This window comes from Hydra vulgaris, chromosome 01 (assembly GCF_038396675.1).
Source record: "Hydra vulgaris chromosome 01, alternate assembly HydraT2T_AEP".
NCBI classification, from domain to species: domain Eukaryota; kingdom Metazoa; phylum Cnidaria; class Hydrozoa; order Anthoathecata; family Hydridae; genus Hydra; species Hydra vulgaris.
Window position 1 is genome coordinate 810268 of NC_088920.1, and position 26838 is coordinate 837105.

The window sequence follows — 26838 nt, forward strand, 5'->3', positions numbered from 1 at the left end:
ATGGAAGATCCTCACTGAAGTGATAGGAGTTTTACTGCATAGACTTTCTATGACGAGATGAAGCTCTCGTACCGACGCAGTCAAACTACTTGCCAAAAGAGAGAAATATTGTCAGCTTTTAAAATTGCCATGGAAAACTTGGATCTGACCAGTGATCAACTAAGCCAAGCAAGAGCCTTACAAAAATGGTTATCATCAAGCAAGCAGTATGGTTGACATTATTTTTTATTCATCTGGTTGAATAATGATGATCTTTCCATTCAAAATAAAGCTTGAGAACTCGCACAATTTTATCTGAGAGATGTGAACAAAGAGGATCTTATTAAACCACCAGTGCCGTCCTCCTTAAGAATTTAATTTTCAGGGTTTTTTGTTTAAGACATAAACAAAAATAACCGGATGGCTCGGAAATATAATCCTTTTCATCAGTTGAATTGAAAAGTTCTCTGTTTCTAAGTTTTTAAAGCTTTTTTTCATTTCTTATTTGCGGTTTTCTTAGCTATCTTTGCACAAGCAAATTTTTCTTCAATTCTTCAATTTCTACTTTTTCAGGGGTATCAGTTAGGATACAAGAGCGCCCCCGTTTTCTACCTCGAGAAGATTGGAAACAAGGATTCGCTTTGGGATAGGGCATAATATCTTCAGGAGAAAAATTTTTCACAGATATTATATCCGATGTTTAAGTGGAGCGTTTCATGGAACCATACAACATTGGTTCCATAGATACTGATTTACTAGTAATAGGTGTTAACCACATTGGATCACAAACAGATTATTGAATCAAAGCTGGGTCTAGACAATCCGTGACAGCGCTGGTCATAAAATTGTCGTCAGAAAATACGCTTGGATTTATCGGCCATATTCCAGATGCTTTGAACCCACTAATGATGTTTGTAGGAGCCATGGCTTGACGGAACGCATCTCCGAGCAGTTCAGCAAGTTCAGAGTCGTTTAGTTTAACGCTTCTTCCAGGGAATTTGATCATGAAATTGGAAGCTGCTTGGGAGAAGTAAGTCTTCAGTGGACCAAAAACAGCGTGGTTCAAAGGCTGCCGCTTATGAAAAGTGTGCGGCAGATTTGTAAAAAAATTGATGCCGTTGTCTCTTGCATAATTTACAGCCTCCACTGAGCAGTGGCTGTGGTTGTCCATAATAATTAAATGCTTTCTTTCTAAGCTCAGTTAAGCAAAAAGGACAAAGTTTATCAAAAAGTTTAGAAAACTAGAGCAGGTCATCCATCCATTGAGATATGTTGTTTCATTGCTGCCAGGAGTTACATGGCCTAGAAACCGATCCTGCCGGTTTTTTCTAGGAAATATCATAAAAAGAGGCATGTGACCAGCGGCAGAATTTATGCGAGCAGACACAGTAATCAGTTCGCCTTGTTCTGCAGATGTAACTTTGCCTACCTGCATCAACCCTGTCACAGCAACTCTCGTACAGTATAAGGCTTGTGTACTGTAGTACGGCCAGTTTCGTCAATATTTCATTTACATTCGGAAGAAACTTGTACCACGTATAAACATTTTATAATTTAGTAAAAAATTCACCAACTGTGTGACAATTGAAAGCTGTGTTTTGTGCCAAGCTTTTGGCTTCTGGTGTTCTCAATGCCAGTTAGGGTTTCTATCAAGAAACCTCTGTACCAGTCGCGGATAGCTTGCTTGGTTTTATCCCATGTGTGGGGATATGGTGTCTTGTTTGCTGCAGCATAAGAGTATGCTAATTTGCGCAGTTGTACCACAGTTAGATCGTAATACGTTGTAGACATTTCTTCCAAAAAGATACCAAGTTCTTTTTCCTGATAAGTTGAAAAAACTCGCCGTACCTTGAACCCTGGGAGAGGTGTTATGTTTTTTCTGCATAACCTCTTCAATGTCATGAAATTTATTCCAAACTGCTAGAGTATGCTTTGAAGCTTCCACCATTTTTTACAGCTTTTTTAATTTTTTCTTCACCGGGTGGAACTCTCTTCATTGCTTTAAATTTAGCTGAGTACTTACGCTGAAATCTGAAAGAATAAATATAAATAAAATAAATACATTAAAAACGATTTTTTGAGAAACACTAAGTCACTTTGTGTTTTTAAAAACAAATCTTTACAGAAAATACAAAAGAAGACTTTAAATAACTAAACTTTCTTTAAAAATAATTTTTAACGTTTTTAAAAAGACATTTTAAAAACTTTTTGACTTTAAACAAATTTTTTCTAATTTCTTTGTTTTTAATTGTGAAGCTTGGTTTTTATCTTTTACCTTTGCTGTTTAAAATGCTACGAGTACATTTTTTTTAATACTTTAGATTAAAATATTTAATATTATACTTTTTTTGTTCCCAAGCTCCAATCGTCGCAATTTTTTTGCAAAGTATCCTTATTTGACATTAGTATATATATATATTAATGTTTTGGAGTTTGCTCCATGTCTGGAAGTTAGCTATCTCAAAGACAAAAAATGCTGGCGCTGCCCTGCGTAGATCCTACTAAGGCAACCAGAATCAGAATTTGAATGCAAAAAACAAAAATTTTTGTTTGGGGGGGACATAAGGCTATCCCCCCCCCCCACACACACACACACACTGTTTCTACGTGTGTGTATATATATATATATATATATATATATATATATATATATATATATATATATATATATATATATATATATATATATATATATATATATATATATATATATATATATATATATATATATATGTTATATTGTCTATAAATAAAGACATATTTAAAAACATCAACAGAATTAGTTTGTATATAAATTATGTTGAACTGCATTAAGGTACGTGAGACGTTTTACGCTTAACTTATAAAGTAGTTTTTAATATAAAACAACACGCTATTTTGGCGAAAATGGTGACTAAAATTGATTTAAAGTTAATTTAATTCAAAGTCAAAGATTGAAAAACGAAACGATGGAACGAACAACAATTTTGCTGTTGCAACAAGAAGACGTGCTGAGCTGAGGTCAATTGAAGATCAAACATAATCAGTTTGCTATAAGTGTAAACTTCCCAATCATTTTGCAAGAGATTGTCATCTACGAAAAAATTATAATCGAAACAAGTCAGGTCGAAGACGGGAGACAAGCGATATTTTGCGTTACTCGTGTTAATTGTCTTCAAATCACTTGGTTATTGTTTCTTGATGGGTATAAATGGAATTATAGCTTTTGGTGGAGTATAATATAAAAACTTTTGGTGGAGTATTAATATCTGCAACTTGCAATGTTTGTTTTATAAGAACAAACGAATCATGTTTACTTGGACTAAGAAGTAATATGCCAATAGATATCAGTACCATGAATATAATAGTTCGGGATTTCACAGCTTCGTTTGAGAAACAAAATTGAGAATCATTAATTGCGTGGAAACGGAATAATAATTCTCAACTTGAAACTCTAGTATAAGATTGTTGAATACACTGCTGGCGTAAAACACAATTACGAAAAAGAAATTGAAGGGAGTATTTGATCATTTGGAAATGTATGGGCTACATTGTAAGCCGTTGGTCCGCGTATCCGAAGGAATAAGAGTTGTTGGTTCGCAGGTCGGAATGAAAAATAAATAGTTGTGTTGGAGATGAAATAATGATTTTGGTGAAATTCCGAATTCACTAACAAGAAGTAACATCTTCTCTTTATGCGGAAAAATGACAGAAAATCTTCCAGTTTGTGGTTGGTTGCGTGTAGATTAGTCGTGTGTTAAAAGAACAACAAACGCTCTGACAAAAACATGAGATGAAAAAATAAAGTGCAATTACCTGGAAACAATGCTGAATGATAAAGTTAAAAAAACACGTAATGACAAACTACGCAACAATTTGGGGTAGATATTAGATTGTCAAGATTGATCTGACAATCACGCAATATAATCAAAGACGCTTGTTGGTTAAGAAAAGATGATACAACACATATAAACATGTGAAGAAAACATTGTACTTCGTTCGTAAAATTGACCTGTCAGTAAGCATGGAAGAAGTAAAACAAATGGTTGAGAAATAAATACCTTGTCAATCAATTGATCCAAGTCCAATAAAATGTGCAGCATACTGGAGGCAATTTATTGGTACAATAAACATCTAAGCTAGTATTTAAAATATCCACAAGCTTTTTTGCAAGCAGTACATTTTTTTTACATCAATTATACAAGATTGTTGCAAATTTCGTTTTGAACTCTTCTCTAATGGTATTTAATTCTTGCTTTAGGCTATTTATCGATCGTATTTGCACCATAACTAGTTCTTTGTCCATCCAAGCCCAAATAGGTTCGATTGAGTTCAATTCTGGTGATCGAGCTGGCCAGGACATTAAATTTTATTTATTTTTTTTTCATTTATGCTTTTATTTTACGAGCTGTGCAGGCAGGCGCCAAGTCTTGTTGAAATTGCCACCATTCGATTCGAACAATCAGCATGCCCACTGATGGAACCATGCAGTTCTCTAGCGTCTCTATATATGTATGCTGATTGATTCAACCTGTATAGATATTACACACTCCTACTTCGTTAAAATTTTCTGATTTAAATCTTTTTACGAGAACTTTGCTTTTTCTATTTATTACTTTAAAGTTACTTTCATTACTAAAAATAACTTGCTTTCACTTCTCCAAAGATAACCCAATTTTCTCCCTACACCACCTAAATCTTGTGAGCAGATCTCTGGCCGTCAACATAGATTTTCTCAACATTTGCATAAACACCAATTTTTTTTTTTTCAGTAAAATGTTATTAAAATCGTATTTGACAACTTAACATCGCATTGGCTTTAACTTGACGAAATATATAAGACTATTTTTGCGTTCAGTAGTTTTTTTAACCCTCCTGATCCTGCATGGTGTTGGATGACACCTGTTGTTTTAAATGCCCTCAGTGTATATCTGACACAATTCTCTGAAATTTTCAATTTTTTTTTCTATTTCTCTATTGCAGATCACAGAGCCATCCTTCATATCTATTATTTACCACTATGTTGCTTCGCTTACTGCTTTTTGACCTATTTCTATGTATATTTACTTTTAGGTTTTATCAAGTTATTAAAAAGGCTTTAAATGTGACTAAACTGGTCATCATATGTGTGTGTGTATATATATATATATATATATATATATATATATATATATATATATATATATATATATATATATATATATATATATATATATATATAGGCCCACCGCAATTTTTTATGATGCCTGGGGTCATAATTTAACCAGCGTTCCATATTTAGTTTATCCAGAAAAGTTTGATTACCAATCCAAACCGTAAAAGAATTGAACTTTGTTTTACTGAATTCACCTCCCCAAGGCCGAAGGGATCTATTTTACTTGGAGGCTGCTATTTTTTATTAAAAACTGAGCAAAATTAAATCAAGTTTTTTTTTTTTGAGAAACTGAACAAAAATTAAACTAAGATGCTCAATAGAGTCATCTTAAGCTTCATCTCATCATCTAAGGAAATATTTTTTGATTAAAGCAAAACACTGACAGTTTATTGCTTAAAGAGATTTGAACCAAATGGTTGTCATAATGATGAATTCAAACAAACGATGTAAACATACTAAATTCAATTTTCTAGAGATTTTACTTCATTTAATACTTTGAGAAAACTTTTATTAACTACACATCTTTTATCAACATCATAGTAGACAAATCGGTGAACTAAAGTGATTTGCTCAGTTGACGAGAATGGAGTAGTAAATGGCCATATGAGCTCTTAAATGATGTCACCGTGGACAATTCCTCCGCCTCTTTTTGATAAATTCATTTCAAGAACTCTAACATAAATAATAGGCATTACTTATCTTAAATTTTCTTTCTTGTTAAGAAAAGATTGCTCTGCAAACACTTCTTCGAAATGTAAATAAAAGCCTTTGTTTTTGTTTTTTTGCCTTCAGAGCCAGAATATCTTTTTCTTGAAACTCAATATTTGTTGTTTTGTACGTAGTCAAGAAACTTTGATCAATCATTTTTATTTGATAATTATTATTAATAAAAAAAATAATAATTTTTATAAAAAAAAAGAGAAAAAAAAAAGAGAATATTGTTGCACAAGTTTATAAAATTGTACATTTTATAATATTATATAATAATAGTCTTTACTTACTTTGTTTGATTAATTCAAAAAGAAAAATATAAGTATTGACTCGAATGTAACAAATTTATATAGTTATTATGATATTTAGCAAATCTAAAAAAAATCTTTAAACTCCAAGCATGAAATGTATTTTAACCACATTGAATACTATTTGAATATACACATTACATAAACAAAACAAACAAATAAAAAAATTAATGTAACATAAACAAATGACATTACGCGATGTTCTCAAATAGCTGACGCACCCTGTATATATATTTTTACTACCGTACATAAATATTCATACTTTTCGATATAAGATATCAAAGTTTTACTTACTATTAGGAAAAAACTGAAAACAAAATCTATCTGAATTATGTGTTTTCTTCCTTTTTATTAGGTTTACAAAAAAAAATTAAAGGTCTAATTAGATTAGTTTATAATTTACTTGCCTTTTAATCACCCTTACCAGCAATAACCACCATACATATACATAGCTTTCTACTTATCGACTTATCCAATTTTTCAAAGTCAATTTTATGCCACTAACTAATAAGCTTTTTCCACATTTTATACATCATTAGGTATACATACATCATTAGGTATACATACATCATTAGGTATACATACATCATTAGGTATACATACATCATTAGGTATACATACATCATTAGGTATACATACATCATTAGGTATACATACATCATTAGGTATACATACATCATTAGGTATACATACATCATTAGGCATACATACATCATTAGGTATACATACATCATTAGGTATTAGTTTTTGACATACTTTTAATTCCTCTCATAAAGATCCGATAGAGTAGAGATCTTGTGATTGGGGAAACTAAGTTGTTCTATTCAATATTTGATCATTCTCAACTCAGTCATATAATTTATACAATGTTCTGAAGAATATGTTTTACATATAAGCTTTAAGTCATTTTCTTCTAAAAATAACAATAGCTTCCCATTAACCCAATTTTCTAAAGGTTTTTTTTAAATTTTCATGAAATTTTCAAAATAAAATTTTCATGACTTTTTAAATGTCAAAGTAAACTACTTTTTTATTATTTCGTTTTTACAATGTCATCTGCAGCATTCCGATCACCCCCAATTCCGAACAGCCCCACATCTTAACACCACATCCACCATGTTTTACAGTCGATAATACCACTATTTTATCATATACTTAACAATTTTTTTTCAGACAAACAATCTTCTCTTCTAAATCAAAGATTTTAAACTTCAATACGTCGGTCAACATTTACAGTCATTGATGGTCCATTTTTATAAAAGTTTTGCTCACTTTAGCATTTTTAAAACTCTTATGATATTTATCAAAATATTTCAATCAAAATACTTTTATGTTTTTTAAATTATTTAATAGTTCAAAATAAACATTAAAATAGTTAAATAAAAAATAGCATTTTTAAAAAAAAGTTAAAGTCATTCGAATAATTATGAATGGTAGTGAATACAATATATTCATTTATTATATATATATATATATATATATATATATATATATATATATATATATATATATATATATATATATATATATATATATATATATATATATATATATATATATATATATATATATATATACACACATATGTGTGTGCATGTGTGTGTTTTAATGATCTATTTTTGGCATATAAACTACTGGCATTTAGTTAAAAGAAGGCTAATCGGGTAACCAAGTTACTTTACTATAATAACGTGATATAAGAAGCTAAACAAACAAAATCATTAATGCCTTACCAATCTATTTTAATAACGTAAAAACAAAATTCTGTCATTGTGCACTCCTTTTAATCCTGCGCCAGGATATAAAGTACCCAGTGACCTCCCCACTCCCATCCCATCGCGGCGGTTTTGTATATAGATAATGATCGCCAATAAGTGTTCCCTTTATCGTTTTGACGCTTTCTCGTGGCGCCCTTAAAAAAATAATAAAAAGCCTGCTTTCGTGTTAAAATTTTTAATTACGCATGCTCTATTCAGAAAAAGTGTAACTCGCTATCAAAATGGCCGTTTTTACCTGTTTAAACAAAAAAATATTCTACTAACTTGCATTTTACTCGAATATTTTAATAAATCTTATAGTCATTGTTTAACTCAAATTTATGTATAAATATGGTAAAATATATAATATTGTAGTATTGCTTAAAGATGTTTTTTATGTGTAATTTTAATAACTATCTGTGCGCAGGTCTGATTTATTTAAACCGATTCTTCAAAAATTAAAAAATAAACTAAATAGCTATATTGCAAATTACTTATTATGCTTGATAGCCGTGGAGTTTTTTTTTAAAGTTAGCCTAGGTTCCACCTAAATCCCTTAACCTTCGGCTCCAGGCTTTTTAGTCATAATTTTTGTCGTAATTGTATCGACGTGAGTCTAACAAGTATTTTTATTAAAATAGTAGTACCTTTTTTTCACCATCGCTTTGAAGATTGAATTTTATTTATAAGAAGATTTACACTTAAGATTATGTCATTGTTTATCATGATCTAAAGTTAAAGCAATTTTAATTTTTAAATATCATTAATGAACAGTTCCTTAAAAATTTTCATTTTCAAATTCAAAATAATACAATAACGGATATATATATATATATATATATATATATATATATATATATATATATATATATATATATATATATATATATATATATTAATATTTAACTCTAATATTATTAATTAAACATGAAATGATTTTTTGAGTTGCAGTATATTATATAGTATATAGAAGTTTTAATATTTATAGTAAAAAACATAGCTCTAATATATGTTACTTAACAATAAAATATAAGTAGCAGTAAATAGAAAACTTTCAGCTTGTTGCTCAATATTTGATCTCAAAATGTGTTTAAATTTTTCATTCTTTTTTCTAGTTTTATATTATAATTTAGTTCTATATTATATTTTAGACTCATATTACATTTATATGTTAATATGAATATAGTTATTTATATATTGTAACTCAAAAAATCATCTCATGTTTAATTAATATCAGAGTTTAATAATAAAATTTATATATATATATATATATATATATATATATATATATATATATATATATATATATATATATATATATATATATATATATATATATATATATATATATATTATTATATTATATACATGAAATTTCTGAACCTTAATGAAAAATTAATATCAATCAAATATATATTTTGTAAAAAGATATTTCAAGGATATTTACAAATGATAATGCTACAAATTTAATTAAAGTTAAAGTAAATATTTAAAGCAGATCTAATTATGTATAATTATTATCAATAATAATAATAATTAAAATTTTTTTTAAAAAATGTCAAAAAAAAAACAAAAATACTTCAATAACAAATCTCAAATTAAACAAAAATACTAAAATAAAAAAAGCTGACACCAGACACAAATTTACCATACTTGGCAAACAAAAAAACATTAATTCAACTTCAGCACAACAGAAAGTACAACTAAACAAAGTAACAAACAATGCAAAAACAATCTTTTTTAACTTTTTTTTTCTTTACATTTAATACTTAACAGTTTATTTATTATTATTACTTTTTTATTTTCTTTTTTCAAAATGGCCAAACTTTTTAAAAATTTAGTAATTAACTTCAAAAAACTTATTTAGCCAGAGCCATTATTTTTCAAGTATACGCATATTAGTAACAGTATCAAAAGAACTTTTATACATTATATGTTTAAATTCTATTATGTTATAGTCTGTGACCTATGTGACCATCTTATATGTTATATATCCGTAATTGTTACACTATTATATTTATGTTACATTATGACCTTTTTATTACCCAAAATTGAATCCATTTAAATGTTTCATGTTTTTATCATATTTTATATACATAAATACAGCTTTTCATTATCATTTTTAAATATCCTTGAAATATCTTTTTACAAAATATATACTTGATTGATATTAATTTGTCATAAAGGTTTAACAGAAATTATATGTATATATAAAACATATATTTATTTTTATTTTATTGTTAAATTCTTAACACTGATTTTTTTAAAGTTTAATAGTAGAATAGTATCTTTTTATGAAACTTTATTACCTCTCTTTCTAATTCATAGTTTTGTCTTATTTCATTTAATAAGTTGTTTTTAAAATATTAGGCATAAAAATAGTCTTTAAAATTACAAGTAATATCCAATGTTTAAAATTTAAAAGTAATACTCAATAAACAATAAAAATGTCAGAATCAGATAGCAAGAATCGAGATCGATCACGCAGTCCTTTAAACAGAGGTGTTAGGAGTTTAGGTAAGATACTAACAGCAATGACACCAATGCAGTACGCAGGCGTGTATTTGTTGGGAATCTTGCTGTTGATAAGGCTTCTAAAAGGGAAGTTGAAGAAGTATTTATAAAATTTGGTGCAATTGAAAGTATTTCTGCACAACAATTATGGTTTTATACAGTTTTGTGATGAAGCTGCTGCAGATGAAGCTGTTCTAAATATGCATGGGAAAGAAATGTTTGGAAAAAGAATTGGTAAGTTTTTATAAATTTTTTATTATTATATAAAAAGGCTAATTTAAATATTTTGTTAATTTTTTTTTTTCAGGAGATAGATAAGTTCTTTCTATACCAATATATCTATATATATATATATATTTATATATATATATTATAGATCAACTCAATAGTAATATAAAATAAAAGTAGTACAATTTTAGCAGACCATTTGCATAAAATATATTTAAGTATGCTATTGCCTGAGCTTACACACACAGGACGCGACAAATAGTTGAACGTGGGAGCATTTGTTATAAAAAAAGACAGAAAAACAAACGTCACGTTTCTTTACTTTTACTTAAGCAAATGTTGGCATTTAAAAATGTTAGAATATAATATATTCTATATTATAGTTCTATATTATAGCGCTGTTATGTTTATTATAGTTTCCATTTTTTATTTTAACAACACGTTTAAGAACACCAATAATATTTTTATTATTAAGTACTTAATATTATAAGTATAATAGTATCATATTAAGTATTTAATAATAGCTTAATATAATAACTTGTTAAATAATTAATATTAAATATATATAATAATATTACTTTTAAAGGTTTAAAAAAAAATATTTTAAAACAACTTGTTTTATTTTTAGTTCTCTTTTATTTAAATTTCTTCAAGTTTATACGTTTTTTTATAAATAAATAAATATAACAAACTTATTTGAGAAAAATTCACTATTTATTTTGTATTAAGGGATAACAGTTGTCATAAGGTTATTGCATGTTAGTTATCATTAATTTAATCGCACTTTGCAAATGCGTGAAAAATTGTTTTGAATTTAATAAAAAAAATAAAAATAAGCATCTATGATATATCTAATAACTTATTAACTAGAATAAAAGTTATTTGTAAATAAAACTCATTTATAATTTAATAAAAAATTATTGAAATCAAAAAAAATTAAAAACTGAAAGAATTAAAAATAAAACTGGCTTATTTGACATATACCTCTCAAATTTGATGTTTGTCAATAAATAAACATCAACATCAACATTTATAAAAAAACGAACATCAACATTTATAAAAAAAAACGATTTGTCACGCCCTGATATAGGTATATTTTATAAATGCCTTTGCAGTAATGACAGGCGATTGCCTGCGCCAGTCTCAACACACATGTAAGAAAATTTACAGTAGCGAAATAAAGTTTGTTCAAATATACAATTAATATTTTATTTAAACAGCAATGTTTAATGTTTTTTAGGTTCAGTTGTGTTTTACTTACATAAACAAAAATAGTAAAAAACATCTAGCGTATTTAAAATTAAATATTGCTTTAAAAAGTATTATGTAATTACACAATTAAAATAAGCAAAAAAATGTTTATTCATTATTACGTTTTTGTAACCGTCTGGGTTAGGGTTAGAGTGAAAAAAAAAGTGAAAAATTGAAGACTTTTTTAATGTTTGACATAATTAATTTTGAATAAACTCAAGTTCAAATGACCATTATAAAAATTTCCTTATAAAACATATTTTAAACAACTGTAAAAAAACAACAAAGACAAAGAACTAAAGAGCTTTAAATTTTATATTTTTAATTATAAACTTTAAAAAAATTATACTTTCTAATAAACAATGTTTTTATAGTTGCATTTCTAGACTAATCAAAGTGAAAATAATAGAAACATGCATATTTAAAACTTAAGTCTTTTTAATTAAATAATAAAAGTTTGTTTGAATTTAAATTACGTGACACAAAAACAATTTTTAATGAATCCAACTCATTCACTCAAGTTTTAATTACAAAAGTCTTTACTTATAAATACTTGCTTTTTTACTTAATGATCCTCTTGTACTTTTTTAAATAGCTGATATGACTTTTTAATTGAAGACTGTCAATAAAAACACTATATATTGTATGGAAAGTTTTTAAATGTTCAAGTTTTTAAATACTTAAGTATTTCAAAACTTTTAGTTTTAAAATACTTATAAAAAAATTTTAAACTTTTTTACATAAATATATTATATTTCTGTTTATCAAATTTTATATTACAATTTTTATCATTAATTTTTTTTTATGTGTAAATTCTAAATAAATATAAATTGATTAAAAAAAGGACTAAATATGATATTTATGGTTTTATAATGTCGTCAGAAATAAGTAATTAAACTTATTTAAATCATTAGCTCAATAATTTTATATAAGGAACTTGCTTGGCTTGCCAATGTCTGTCAAATAGAATGTTCATTAAAAGAACTTTTATTGCAATATGTTATTTTAAAATTAATTTAAATAAGCAACAAAGGCATTTATAGGGCAGCGTGAGATTTGTTCACCACATGAGCGCAACAAGTAAATTTAAGCGGCAAATTTACACATAAATTCTAAAAATTTATGTAAATTTAATCATCTTTTTTATGTTTTAAGCAAATATAGTATAATTTTACGGTTTTTATCATTTCATTTTTAATTTTAATTGTTGTTCTTGTTTTCTGTTTACCAGCAAATTAAAATGGTCTTTAAATTTTTAGTTTTTTAAAAACTGTCAACTCTTTTTATTATTAAGCTTAATATTTGTTATTTATTAAAAAATATTTATAATAATCTTGAATTATGATATAAAATTTCATTATAAATCATATTATTACTATTATTGCTATTCTGGAAAATATTTAAAAATTAATCACTTTCTTGAGATTTTTACATGATATTAAGTTTATAGTATTACTATTAATTAAATTTGACCTTACTTCCTTACATTTTACAATCACTTCCCATTGGAAAGTCAAAAAAAATTTAAACTATCTTTTTTTTTAATTTATTGTATTTAATAAGATTTCTTTCTTACGAATAGTTAATTATATCATAGTCAATAGAACTTATCCCTGGTCAAGAAATAAAATATTTTTTATGTTTCTATGTTATATGGTAATATTTTCTAATATTAATATGTTTCTATGTTATATGTTAATATTTTCTAATATTTTCTATATATATATATATATATATATATATATATATATATATATATATATATATATATATATATATATATATATATATATATATATATATATATATTTATATATATATATTTATATATATATATTTATATATATATATATTTATATATATATATATATATTTATATATATATTTATATATATATATTTATATATATATATATATTTATATATATATATAAATATATATATAAATATATATATAAACACGGTTTTGTCAAATCTAAATCGTGCATCACCAATCTTCTTGAAGTACTGGATATCATTACCGAAGCCTTAAGTGACAACTGTGCTGCATTGCTCATCTTGTTAGATTTTACCAAAGCTTTCGATCGTGTGTCACATTCTCTGCTTTATCACAAACTGGCTGGCTATGGTTTTGGCAAAAATATTCTTGCCTGGCTCAAGGACTTTCTTGAAAATAGGAAGCAGCGTGTCGTTCTGGGAAATTTCGCATCTGAATGGATGGATGTCCAGAGTGGTGTTCCTCAAGGATCGGTCATAGGACCTCTTCTATTTTTGCTTTTTATTAATGACATGCCAGAATTAGTCAAAAACAGTTGCAAACTATTTGCTGATGATAGCCAGTTGGTTGTCAAAATAAAAACAGTTACAGACTTGGGGTTTGTTCAAAAAGACATTGATATTTTATGTGATTGGTCAAGACTTTGGTGCATGGAATTTAGCATAAATAAATGCAAGGTTCTAAAGTTTCATGGTGGTTCCACAGACATTGATATCCCCTTTACAATGGTGAATAATAATGGCAGTCAAATTCCTCTTGAAGATGTATCCGTTGAGAGAACATTGGGCGTTTTAATAAACAATAAACTCAAATGGTTAGAACAAATTAGTCATGCCATTCTTAAAGCTAACTCTGTACTTGGCCTACTCAGAAGAACTTTTAAAAAATGGAATCCTAGTATGTTTGTGAGCTGATACAGCATATGTAAGACCGATATTGGAATACTGTGCACCAATTTGGTGCCCTTTTTCTTCTAAAAGACATTAAAAAATTAGAATTAGTCCAACGTAGAGCTACTAAACTTGTTCCACAATTGCGCAACTTGAAATACGAGAAACGATTAGCAAATCTGGGTCTCAGCACATTAGCTGAACGTAGAACAAGAGGAGATGTAATCCAATTTTTTAAAATTTATAAAAAACTAAATGTTGTTAACTGGCAACAGAAGACAAACCAAGCAAGTGCTCTATTATGTGATGGACCTGCAGGTCATCTTCGTGGTGCCAAGCATAAAATTGAACGAGAATTAACGAAAAACACTCAAAGACATAATTTCTTTATAAACCGAGTGGTGTCATCATGGAACACTTTGCCTGCTTCGGTAGTTGCTTCAAATTCAGTTAACGAGTTCAAAAACAATTACGACAAATGGAACCGTTCTCTCTCACGTCGGTCTACTATAGTCGGGTCACGTTAGTTACTCGAACTCATAGAAGTCTAACTTCTATTGTAGAATTTTTACTATAATAATAATACTATAATAATATATATATATATATATATATATATATATATATATATATATATATATATATATATATATATATATATATAGACACACATGACTCGAATTATCGAATTAAGTGATCGTCAATCACGATATCTTAAAATGCTTCTGGTCTTTAAATTTTTAGTTTTTTAAAAACTGTCAACTCTTTTTTATTATTAAGCTTAATATTTGTTATTTATTAAAAAATATTTATAATAATCTTGAATTATGATATAAAATTTCATTATAAATCATATTATTACTATTATTGCTATTCCGGAAAATATTTAAAAATTAATCACTTTCTTGAGATTTTTACATGATATTAAGTTTATAGTATTACTATTAATTAAATTTGACCTTACTTCCTTACATTTTACAATCACTTCCCATTGGAAAGTCAAAAAAAATTTAAACTATCTTTTTTTTTAATTTATTGTATTTAATAAGATTTCTTTCTTACGAATAGTTAATTATATCATAGTCAATAGAACTTATCCCTGGTCAAGAAATAAAATATTTTGACAAAATAGTCTTATTGTTTAAAGATATAATCACATGATCAAAGTAAGTGCAAAAAAAAAATTCTGATTGAAGCATAGTCAATAGAAGTTATCTTTTAGCTAACAGAAGTTACCCCTTAGAAGTTATCCTGGGATAACTTCTATTGACTATGGTTTAACTAAAGGTTTCACTATTTTATTCTAATAAATTATAGAAAGTGAGATCGCAGTTCATTTGGCGTCTGAAGTATATTTATTTTGAATTTGATTTAAAAAGAGAAGATGTTTTAAAAAAAAAGATTTTTATTTTCAAAATACCAGCCTTTGTTTATATCATAATTTTTTACATTAAAATAAGAACTCTTAAAAATTAAATAAATATTAAAATTTTATTTAATTATATAATTAAAATTTTTTTTTAACTCATCAGCGGTAATAAATATATTTATTTTTTAAAATGAACAATAAACCATTTTAGCTTTAAGTGCGCTAAGAGTTCAATTATAAATATAATAGATACTTATCTTTTCGTATCGTCTTAGAAAAGATAAGTATCTATTTTACTTATAATCAAGCCAGCTCATTTAACAAATAGTAATTCTTAATTTTACATTAAAACTTTTTTTATCTTTGAAAATTAATAAACTGGGATAGGTCATAATAAGCTCCGGGTGGTCGGAAATTGATAAAATAGATAAGAATTAAATAGATTTTTTTATGACTTACCAATGGAAAGTGATTGGAAAGTGTTGGGAAGTAAGGTCAATTTAATTACTAGTAATATTATAATTTTATTACTGTGTAAAAACACAGTTTTTACACAGTAATAAAATTAAAGTGAAATTAGAAAGTGAATAATTTTCAAATACTTTCCACTTCCTGGAAAATTGGAAACTCATTTAAAAAAATTTTATGTTTCATAAATTGTATAATTGAAACAATTTATTTTTCATTATAAAAATATGGATTATTTAAAAAACTTCCACTTTCTTTGAAGGAAAGCGAAATCGAACACTCCCACATACAATACTGTGTAATATTAAGAAAACAACTGAAAATCACAACATTCAAAAAGAATTTAGCGGTGATCAAATATTTCAAATGAAAGAAATTGCTGAATAAGATATAAAATATTTTTATATCTTATTTAAATCTTATTCAATATTTTCTTGCAAATTAAATTGTCGTAACGCTTTAGCAAATATATATATATATAAAATTCAAGACAGGAGTTTAAAAATATATAAAAATTAGTTTTAACTTTTTAATTAGTAATTATTTTTTTTTTTCCTTTTATTACTATTAATATAATGATTATTTTATTACTTTTTTTCTGATTTATAATCCTTAAATTATCTGGTGTTTAAACAAACAGTAATTTGAAAGAGTTTTGAGTGTTATTGTTTTTGCAGTAATAAAATTTTCATTTTTTTTTTGCATTAAATTTTGCAATATGATAAATTGACTGTTTTATTAAAATAGTGTTTGTGATTTTTAATAAACTGAAAAGTTGATGACCAGAAATTTTTCAACAACAACAACAAGATATTTATTTTCCTTTTTAAATCATACAATAATATAATAATAATAAATATAATAATAATAAAAAAAATTGATAACTATTGATTGTAGTAAGTAAAAATATTTGCCTAATAAAAAAATAAAAATATACATATATATATATATATATATATATATATATATATATATATATATATATATATATATATATATATATATATATATATATATATATATAAATGATAATAATATAAAATAATATAATAATGAGTAAATTAATTATAATTATTTATTAATAATAACTAAATGATTGATAAGGATGGTGTCACAAAATTCTGATTAAAGGAGTGACACCAGTTTTTAAATAAAATATGAATAATAATAAGCATATACACATAGAACATACATAAACAAAGTAAACATTTAAAAGTCATACTTTGATGATAATAATAAAAAATAAACAAATAAGAAGTTAATGATAATAGTTGTAGTAATCATAATTAAAAAAATAAGATTATAATATATTCCAGATATATGTATGTATATATATACATATATATGTATATATATATATATGTATATATACATACATACATACATATATATATATATATATATATATATATATATATATATATATATATATATATATATATATATATATATATATATATATATACACAGTGGTGGCCAAAAGTATGGAAACTTTTCAAAAATGCTTTTTATTTATTTATAAAAAATGCAACGTAATACAACTTTTTAATAAAATAAAACATTTTTTTTTTATTAACATATACAAAAAAAAAATTAAATTTTTAAATTAGGCCTGGTCATAAGTATGGAAACTTATGACCATTTTAAATGTTCCCTTGCAAATAATAATCTACCCATCTTATTTTTCTTAGAAATTAACGGTTTTTTGACAGCCACTCTTCCAAATAAGCCTGCATCATTTAACCTTCTACGAACTGTCCTGTCAGATAATAAAACTCCATGCTGTTCCAAGATTTCTTCTTTTATATCCTTTGATGACTTTCTAGGATCTTTTGTAGAAGTATTTTTTATAACTTTATCCAATCTTTTTGTTGTTTTTCTTGGTCTTCCAGGTTTCATTTTCACTTCCACAGTTCCCTTTTCTTTGAATTTTTTAATAATTTTTGAAACTGTACCTTTTGGAACTTGAAAATTTCGAGAAATATCAATTGGTTTATTACCGTTTTCAAAACACTCAACTATTTTATTTTTAATATCACTAGAATAATATTTTCGCGGTGCCATACTGATTAATATAAAAGTAAACTATGATGAACTAACAAAGATGTCAATTCTAACACGTTTTAATTCTAAAAGATTTGTTTATGTTTAGTGACAAGTTTGAACAAGTTTCCATACTTTTGTCCAATCGAAATTAAGAAATATTAGTATGTAATAAAATGTCTTAGAAAAAACAAGTTCAAACTTGTAGTATATATAAAGTAGACTATTGCAAGTACACTCGGGTTGAATAATTTTGGTTTTATTTAATACAAATAAAAAAAAATGTAATTTTAAAAAAGTTTCCATACTTTTGGCCACCACTGTATATATATATATATATATATATATATATATATATATATATATATATATATATATATATATATATATATATATATATATATATATATATATATATATATATATATATATATATATATATATATATATATATATATATATATACATTTTTGACCAATGCTGATGGATCGGAAAAGGCTGATGAATAAATTAATAAACTAATTATTAAAATTATTGAAAACTAAAAATTATTAAAACTACAAATCTCAAATCCGTCCTTGTATGGAATGGTTCATATCTGGGGTGGTTCTTCAAATGATGCCCTTTCTCTTTTAGATAAGGTGCAAAAATGCAGTGTAAACATAGTTGGACCTGGTCTTGCAGCAAACCTCCTACCATTATCACATTGTATTAATGTTTCTTTTCTTTCTCTTTTCTATAATTACTATAATGGCCACTGCTATAAAGAACTAACGTCTCTTGTGCCATCTACTAAAATTCATTCTTCTGTTACTCCTCATTCAATTAAGTCTCATCCTTTTACTGTGACAGTTTCTAAGTGCTCCAAAAACTCTTATTCGTCTAGTTTTTTTCCTCGAACATCAGTTCTTTGGAATTCATCTTGTTTTCCTGATTCGTACTGTTTTCATTCTTTTAAGTTGTCTGTCAATGGTTATCTTGCTCTATAAACTTCATCTTTTCTCTTCCAGTAACTTCCAACTCTAATAGTGGTTGCTTTCAGCTTTGTTGGAAGTAAAGATGTTTGAAAAAAAAAAATTTTTTTTTTTTGAATTAAAAGCTGTTTTTTAGCAAAAGTTTTTCCATTATCATTAATTTTTTAGATTGACCATAGAATGAGCATCAATTAGAAATGATTAACTAGTTTATGAGTAGTTGACAAAGATTTTTTTAAAGTATCAAAAAATTGTAAATAGTTTTTATTTTTTTATTTTAAGCCACTAAAAAAAACTGCAAAGTAGAATGAAATTGTAAATATATGTTTAAGGGGTGAATTGCGATTGATCAAAGTTGTTTAGCGATCTTGAAAGTATATTATTTGAAACAATTTCTATATATTTCTTATATTTCTTTTATATTTCTATATTTTTTTATATTTTTAATATTTTGATATTTCTCTTTTATATTTCTCAAAGTTTTTTATATTTCTATTTTTTATTTCTGGGTCAATGTTGTGTAATGAATGTTAAAGAAATAAATAGTCAAAGTATAAGTTTTAAAAAATGAGGAAATATATATATTTTTTCAAACAACATTTAAATTTTATTAATGAATTTTTTAACAATATTGTTTAATTTAAAGATATTAAGACTTCAACTCATTTTTAACATGGTTTCAAATTAAATTTATTCAATGTGGTACTTTAAAATATGCACTTGATGTAATTTGACTTTTAATAATGTAAATATGAATATTGAATAAAGTTGTGTTACATTTTTCCGTTACCCATAAATCTATTATACAACAAAATGATAAATGTTAGTTTATTTCACTTGTTATAATTATGTTAATTTTTATTTTATAATTTTTGTAAAGATGTAAATCTTGCTGGATTGCGTCGTAAAACTCAAGCAAAAGATAAGTTTGAAGGTCCTCTTAAAAAAGAAGAGGTCGTTCCACCTCATATGATGAATGCAGGAGCTGGTATACGTCCTACAAGACCTCGTAGACCACAATCAAGATCTCCTGTAAGAAAGTCGCCTAACAGAGATGATGGATATGGTCGATCTTTGTCACCTATGTCACGTTATGAAGAACTCTATAGAAGGGAAGATTCTTATTCAAGGTACAAATTTTGTTAAGATCTGTTAAAGATGATTTTTAACATTTTGCAAAAGTTTAAAAACTAAAATAAAATGTTAAAATAAAGTTTTATAAGAATTTAGTTTATTGAATTTATATAGACCAGAGCCTTTCCTAAGAGCGCCATTTGATCCTTACGAAAGACCTCATTATGGAGGGCGTGATTACCCTATACCTCAAGATAGAGATGTATATCGAAGAGATTACCCTCCACCTTATGAAAGAGATTATCTTTCTCGCGATGTTTCTTATAGAAGACCTGAGTTTCGACCTCCTCCACAAAGAGTGCGTCCTGCAATTGACTGTGAAGTCATTTCTTTATCTAAAAAGTAAGGTAGTCTTTATATTTTTATTTACACCAATTTTTTAATGGTTAACTAGAGATAATAATGAATAAATAAGAATTTTATATAACTTGTTCTATTACTTGTTCTATTACTCACTATTCTATTACTGACTATTCTATTACTGACTGTCTATAGACTTTTTTCTCGACTGTAGACTATATGAAACAGTAAAATATTGCAGACTTGAAAAGGTAAATTTTAGGTGATTTTTTATAAATTGTCTGTGCCATGGTGAAACATAATGTTTTCTACATTTAAATAAATGTAAAAATAATAAATACATTATTGTAAAAAAAAAAACAGCTATTATCCTCACCAGATTGTATTTTGCCTTATATTCATAAATTTCTTCTATACTTATTGTAATTTCTTTTGAATTACTATAAAATAGTTTTAAAAATGCTATAATATAATAATATAATACTATATGTATAACAACAGCAATTAAAGTAATAGATAAAGTTACAATACAGAGTGTCCTTACATTATTTATATTAACATGATTCTCCCACTAAATAATATAGCTATTCAAATCAACTATCATTCCTGATACCAGCACTTACAATCACTATCAGATCAGCATTGTTGATTAAGAAACTCACCAATACAAGCGCTGACAATAATTTTGAATAATGTTGCCGAGCTGAAATAAGCTTGTTATGAGATTTCATTGCATAACGACAATGTTTTGTGCGGTACCGGTTGTGAAATTTCCAATGTAAAATGGTTTCACAGTACTTCTTAAAGAAATAACTATTTCCTTTTTATTTGCAAACTAATTCATTACATTAAAACATTATTTTGCGTAAGTCTCCATGATAAATTTTAAATCTGTAAATACAGAGATAAAACTTTTTTTTATTTTTATTTTTTGTTTTAAGAAATAAGAAGTATTTTAAGTAATTTTTTTTTTGCTATGGAATCAAAACTTTTTGTTTTTAATTCAAAATCAATTTAAGTTTGGCACATTTATTTATGAACACAAGTTGTGTTTACAAATATCTTTTGGTAACTTATAGAATATATCTATAAACTGTTTACAATTTTTATTAAAAATAGTTCATTAAATATTTAAAAAAACAATAAAAAAACTAAATTGTAATAAAACAAACAAAAGATGTTATCTATAAAATAATTTTAGGAAGAAAAAATATGATAAAAGATAATCTTTTACAAAAAACAAATTTAGATTTCTTTTTAAAGTTTTTGTTGAAGTTATTGTTTAAAAGATTTTAACGTGATTTAAAATTAAATTTAGTTACATCACGGAGCTTTAAAATACACTAACAACACAATTTAACTTCAATTTAAACTTAATTTAATCATTACTTAAATTCATGTATATACTTATATATAAAATATAAGTAAGCAACATTGATAAAGTTCACCACTATTGTTATAGCTATAAAATGTTATGTTTGTTTAACAAAAATGACATTTCAAATAAAAGCACAAAAAAAATACATTTCTTTTTGTGTTTATTTGCTTTTATTTAATGTTAGACTTCATGTTAAAATTTATAACTTATGGAATTTTTAGTTAGAGTGCCCGTACTGGTCCAACAATATGGGATTACATCTGGGTCCAGTACTGAGTATATTAATGTAACTCAGCTCAGCTTATATATTTATATAGTTAAAAGTTAAATTGCATCATTAGTGTCTTTTTAAGTATCGCATTATATTTAAATTTATTTTTAATCTGCATTAAAAATCATTAAAACAATGTTTTTATAATATTTAACTAAAACAAAAGTTGCAAATAAAATCTAAATTTGTATTTTGAAAAGGTTTTTTTTTTCTTAAAACAATCTTATACGTAACATAATAATTTTTTGTTTGCTTTATTACAATTTAGTTTTTCGTTATTTTATGCGAGGAGGTTAATTTCTTAACTGATGATTAATTTTATATCAACTATTTTAATGAACTATTTTTAATAAAGATTATAATTAATTTAAAAATAGGTTATTAATAAGCTGTTTATAATTATTATTTATTTATAAATAATTTTTTTATAAATAGGTTTTATCAGTTATTAATAAGCTACTTGTGATCGTAATTTATGTTTGTGAAATAAACTTATGTCATAAAACCTTTTTATTTCATTGAATTTATAGAATTGAATTGGCAATGAATTAAAAAAAGGATAAAAAAATAAATACCTTCATAATAAGTTATTTACATCACAATGAGTCTTTTTTTTTAGATTTTTATAATTTTTATCTGCTAACATATTATTTGCAACGCTATATGTTCTCTCGACTTCCTTCTTTTGATATATGCATAAGAGAAACTAGTAGTTATGTTTCGGAACTCGTTTGTTTTATGTTTAAAAATCACCTTCCATAAACTTCGTATCGGATGAGACTCATACTCATTTGCAACAAAAAGTTTTAGTTTTTAATCATACTTGTACAGTATAAATGGTATTTTTCAAAGGTTTTTAGTCTTTTAATTTACTATACAGTGAATTGGATCAATAAAATTCATGCTTTTATAATTAAAGAATTAACAAGATTTATATGATTATTATTTTTATATAATCTATAATTATTTTTATATAATATTACTTCTTCTGAGACCTAATGTGACATACTTTTAAAGAATTTTTTTGTTGATAATATTAGGGACCTGTCTGATCTGTTTTAAAGTCTTAGGGTACACATAAAAATATTTTTTTTTCTATTATTTTTTAAGTCTATTTTTTTTTTATTATAGAGCACATTGGAGAGGGGGGGGGTAGTAAGAGGAGGTATTTTCAAAAAAAGTTTGTTTTTTGTGACACTCTAATAGTATTGTTATATTTATGTAAGTTTTTTTGGCTGTTCTAAGTTCTGGCCTGCAATTATGCTGGAGTTAATAAAAGGTTTATGGCTGGTCTTCTTGCAACTAAACCAAAGTCATAACACAACCTTAACCTGAACCTCTAACTAATAGTAATACTTTTGAACTTCAAATTAATAGTAATAACTCTGAACCTCAAACTAATAGTAATACCCCTTTCCATAGCAAGTTATGATAATCTTGCAGATGTTGTGTGGGACTCGCTATTACTAATATTCTTAAAAAATCCTTGTGATGTACTCACAGGTTTTCTACCATAATTTTTTACTATAGATTTGTCAAGTTTATACATAAAGCATTTTACACTTACTTTGAATATACTTTTAATTGTTTTGCTATACTACTTTGAGAATAACCCTCTGAAAATAGTTAATTTATTTTACCTTTAAAAAAGTTATAATTATCACGCTTTTCTACCTATAATATCATACCTATGGCAACCTAATGGTGTAAAATAAAAAAAATATCTTCAAAAAAAAACACTTTTAGTTTCATTTTTATTATTCAAAGCTGTTTTTATTTACATTTTAATGATATATTTTACTTGAGATGAGAAAGTTTAGCAAAATACATGATAGAGATAATAGCTATGACTAAGCATTTATTAGCAAAATGTATGATTAAAGGCTAAGCATTTATTAAACAAAGACTTGTAAATCTTTTTTTTAATAAAACTTTTCTTACATTGAAAATATTTTTAATAAGTTTTTTTTTTTTTTTTTTAAATCAATTAAAGTGATAAAATATTACACAAAGAAAACCCAAAACAAGCTCTGCAATAAAGCATTCGTAAACATTTTGATTTCTCATAAAATATACTTCAGTTAAAATTAAAGCTTTTTTAAAAATTTTATTGCTATTGTTGTAATATTGATAAACAGGCTTTAAGAATTACCAATTCTATGGAAAGATGAATAGCCTTAAAAAAATTATCACTGATTTAACAATATGCTAAGAACATCTAATGAGTTAATTTCTATAAGATTCGATTTTTTTTTATTCAGGAAACTTAATTCTGAGAAATTAATACTTTTATAAGACTTGATATTAAATCCATTTGAAAAACTTCTTTTTCTTTTATTTTTTTTTTCAAATTTATTTTTAATTTGCTTTAAATCTATAAAATCTGTATGACCTTCTTCGTATCTATTTAAATTTAGTAAAAAACTATTGTAAATTGATTAATCTGTGAATACATAAAATAATGTCTATGGATTCATAGATTATTTTGTTTTTACTAGTCGATATGCTGAAGAAGTTGAAAGTCGTTTAAGAAGCATAGGACTTGTTTGTAACATTGGATATCCACCTCCTGATGTTACACCTGCTGATGCAGTTGATAGAGTTGCAAGACTTGGAACTCTTTATGCTGTAGTTGTTGCACCTCAAAATGCTATTCATCGTTCCTGAAACTCTCTTAATATTTTACATGGAACTAGACAGGGTAAGAAGTTTCCAAACAATTATGTGTGATTGCAGTGTGGTTTTTTAGGCTGCTTTTTATTATCAAGGTTAAGATTTTTTATATATATGCGTTATTTTTAGTTTTTGGGAGGCTTTTTTAAAGAATTTTTACTTTTTTGTATCATCACTATTACACAGCTGGATTTTTTTTTGATAGAACACCGAAACATGCCTCTTGATGATTGTCTCTCATTAGTAGCACGAAATTTTGATATGTACTTAAGTTTTTTACGGGAGCCCTATCGAGGCCCTCCACCTCCAGCTTATGGGGCACGTGATGATCCTCGAGCTTATGCCCCTCATTCAGCTTATGATCCTCCTGCTTATGCCCCTCCTCCACATAATCATGTGGGTGTAGGAATTCCTACAAAAGAAATGAGTACTCAAGAGATAGAAGAAATGATAGAAAAACTAAGACGAGAGAAAGAGCAACGTGAATCTCAGGGTACGACCATTATGTTTTTTTTGTTTTGTTTTTTTCTTTAGTTAATTTAATAGCAACATTTGTTAAACATTTAGTTAATTTAATAGCAACATTTGTTAATGTTGTATTTCTTTTTTTCTTTTCAATAAAATATTCCAACAAAAGGCTATACTATAGGCAACAGCAATAGTTTTTAAAGTTTTAAGATTTCAATTAATTTTAGTTTTATGTTGATTTAACTTTATTAAATACACTAGCTAAAAAAAAAGTTTCATCATTTTATGAATAACTTTATTTTTTTTTTCTCTCATTAAATGAAATTTAATAATTAAACTGAAATAAATCGAGGTCTAAGATGTTATTATCACGAGATCTAAGCTGTTATTATCACGAGGTCTAAGATGTTATTATCACGAGGTCTAAGATGTTATTATCACGAGGTCTAAGATGTTATTATCACGAGGTCTAAGATGTTATTATCACGAGGTCTAAGATGTTATTATCACGAGGTCTAACATGTTATTATCACGAGGTCTAAGATGTTATTATCACGAGGTCTAAGATGTTATTATCACGAGGTCTAAGATGTTATTATCACGAGGTCTAAGATGTTATTATCACGAGGTCTAAGATGTTATTATCGCGAGGTATCATGAGATGTTATTATTTTAGTTAAAAATAAAAGGATTGTATCTGTTTACTTTAAACATTAAAATATTCCATAAAAAATTATCTTTAACATTTAATAATAATAGTTATATAAAAGTTAATATTTTTTAAGCAATCATTAAAAAAAAATTTTTTAAGTGAATAATTTTTGTAAATAAGAATAAATCTATAACACTTACAGACAGCTATTAGTTTGTACTAACTGACAAGCAGCACCAATAGTTTTTAAACCATTTTCTATGAATTCAAATAAAACTTGCACATTTAGATGTTCTAATATATAAATAATTGGTTTTTGTGTTGTTATTTTTGTGTTCATATTGATTAAGTAAAAACAGGAGTTTCTTGTGAAAAATGTTGGGAATTGTGTTGTCCTTTTTTTTAAAGGGACAACACAATTCCAAGATAACACAATTCCAAGGATTTCAGATGCTGAGCATCTAGACAAAAACAGGTCTAGAGCATGCGATGATGTTTATTCAATCCACTTTTGCTAAGAAATCCAAACATTGGCTTTTTTGATTTTTCCAGACTCACAC

General features: G+C 25.8%; 1 protein-coding gene and 1 long non-coding RNA gene across 2 annotated transcripts; both read left to right on the plus strand.

The window, feature by feature from the left end:
* Positions 1-10228: 10228 nt before the first annotated feature.
* On the plus strand, positions 10229-20897 carry LOC136074986 (uncharacterized). The gene is made up of 3 exons (XM_065787166.1): positions 10229-10637; positions 20283-20532; positions 20651-20897. The coding sequence occupies exons 1-3, from the start codon at positions 10604-10606 to the stop codon at positions 20880-20882; spliced, it is 516 nt and encodes a 171-aa protein (XP_065643238.1). The 5' UTR covers positions 10229-10603; the 3' UTR covers positions 20883-20897.
* A 4078-nt stretch (positions 20898-24975) lies between these two features.
* LOC136074987 (uncharacterized) lies at positions 24976-25553 on the plus strand. The gene is made up of 2 exons (XR_010635626.1): positions 24976-25186; positions 25364-25553. It is a non-coding gene; the product is annotated as an uncharacterized LOC136074987 (long non-coding RNA).
* The last annotated feature ends 1285 nt before the right edge of the window (positions 25554-26838 follow it).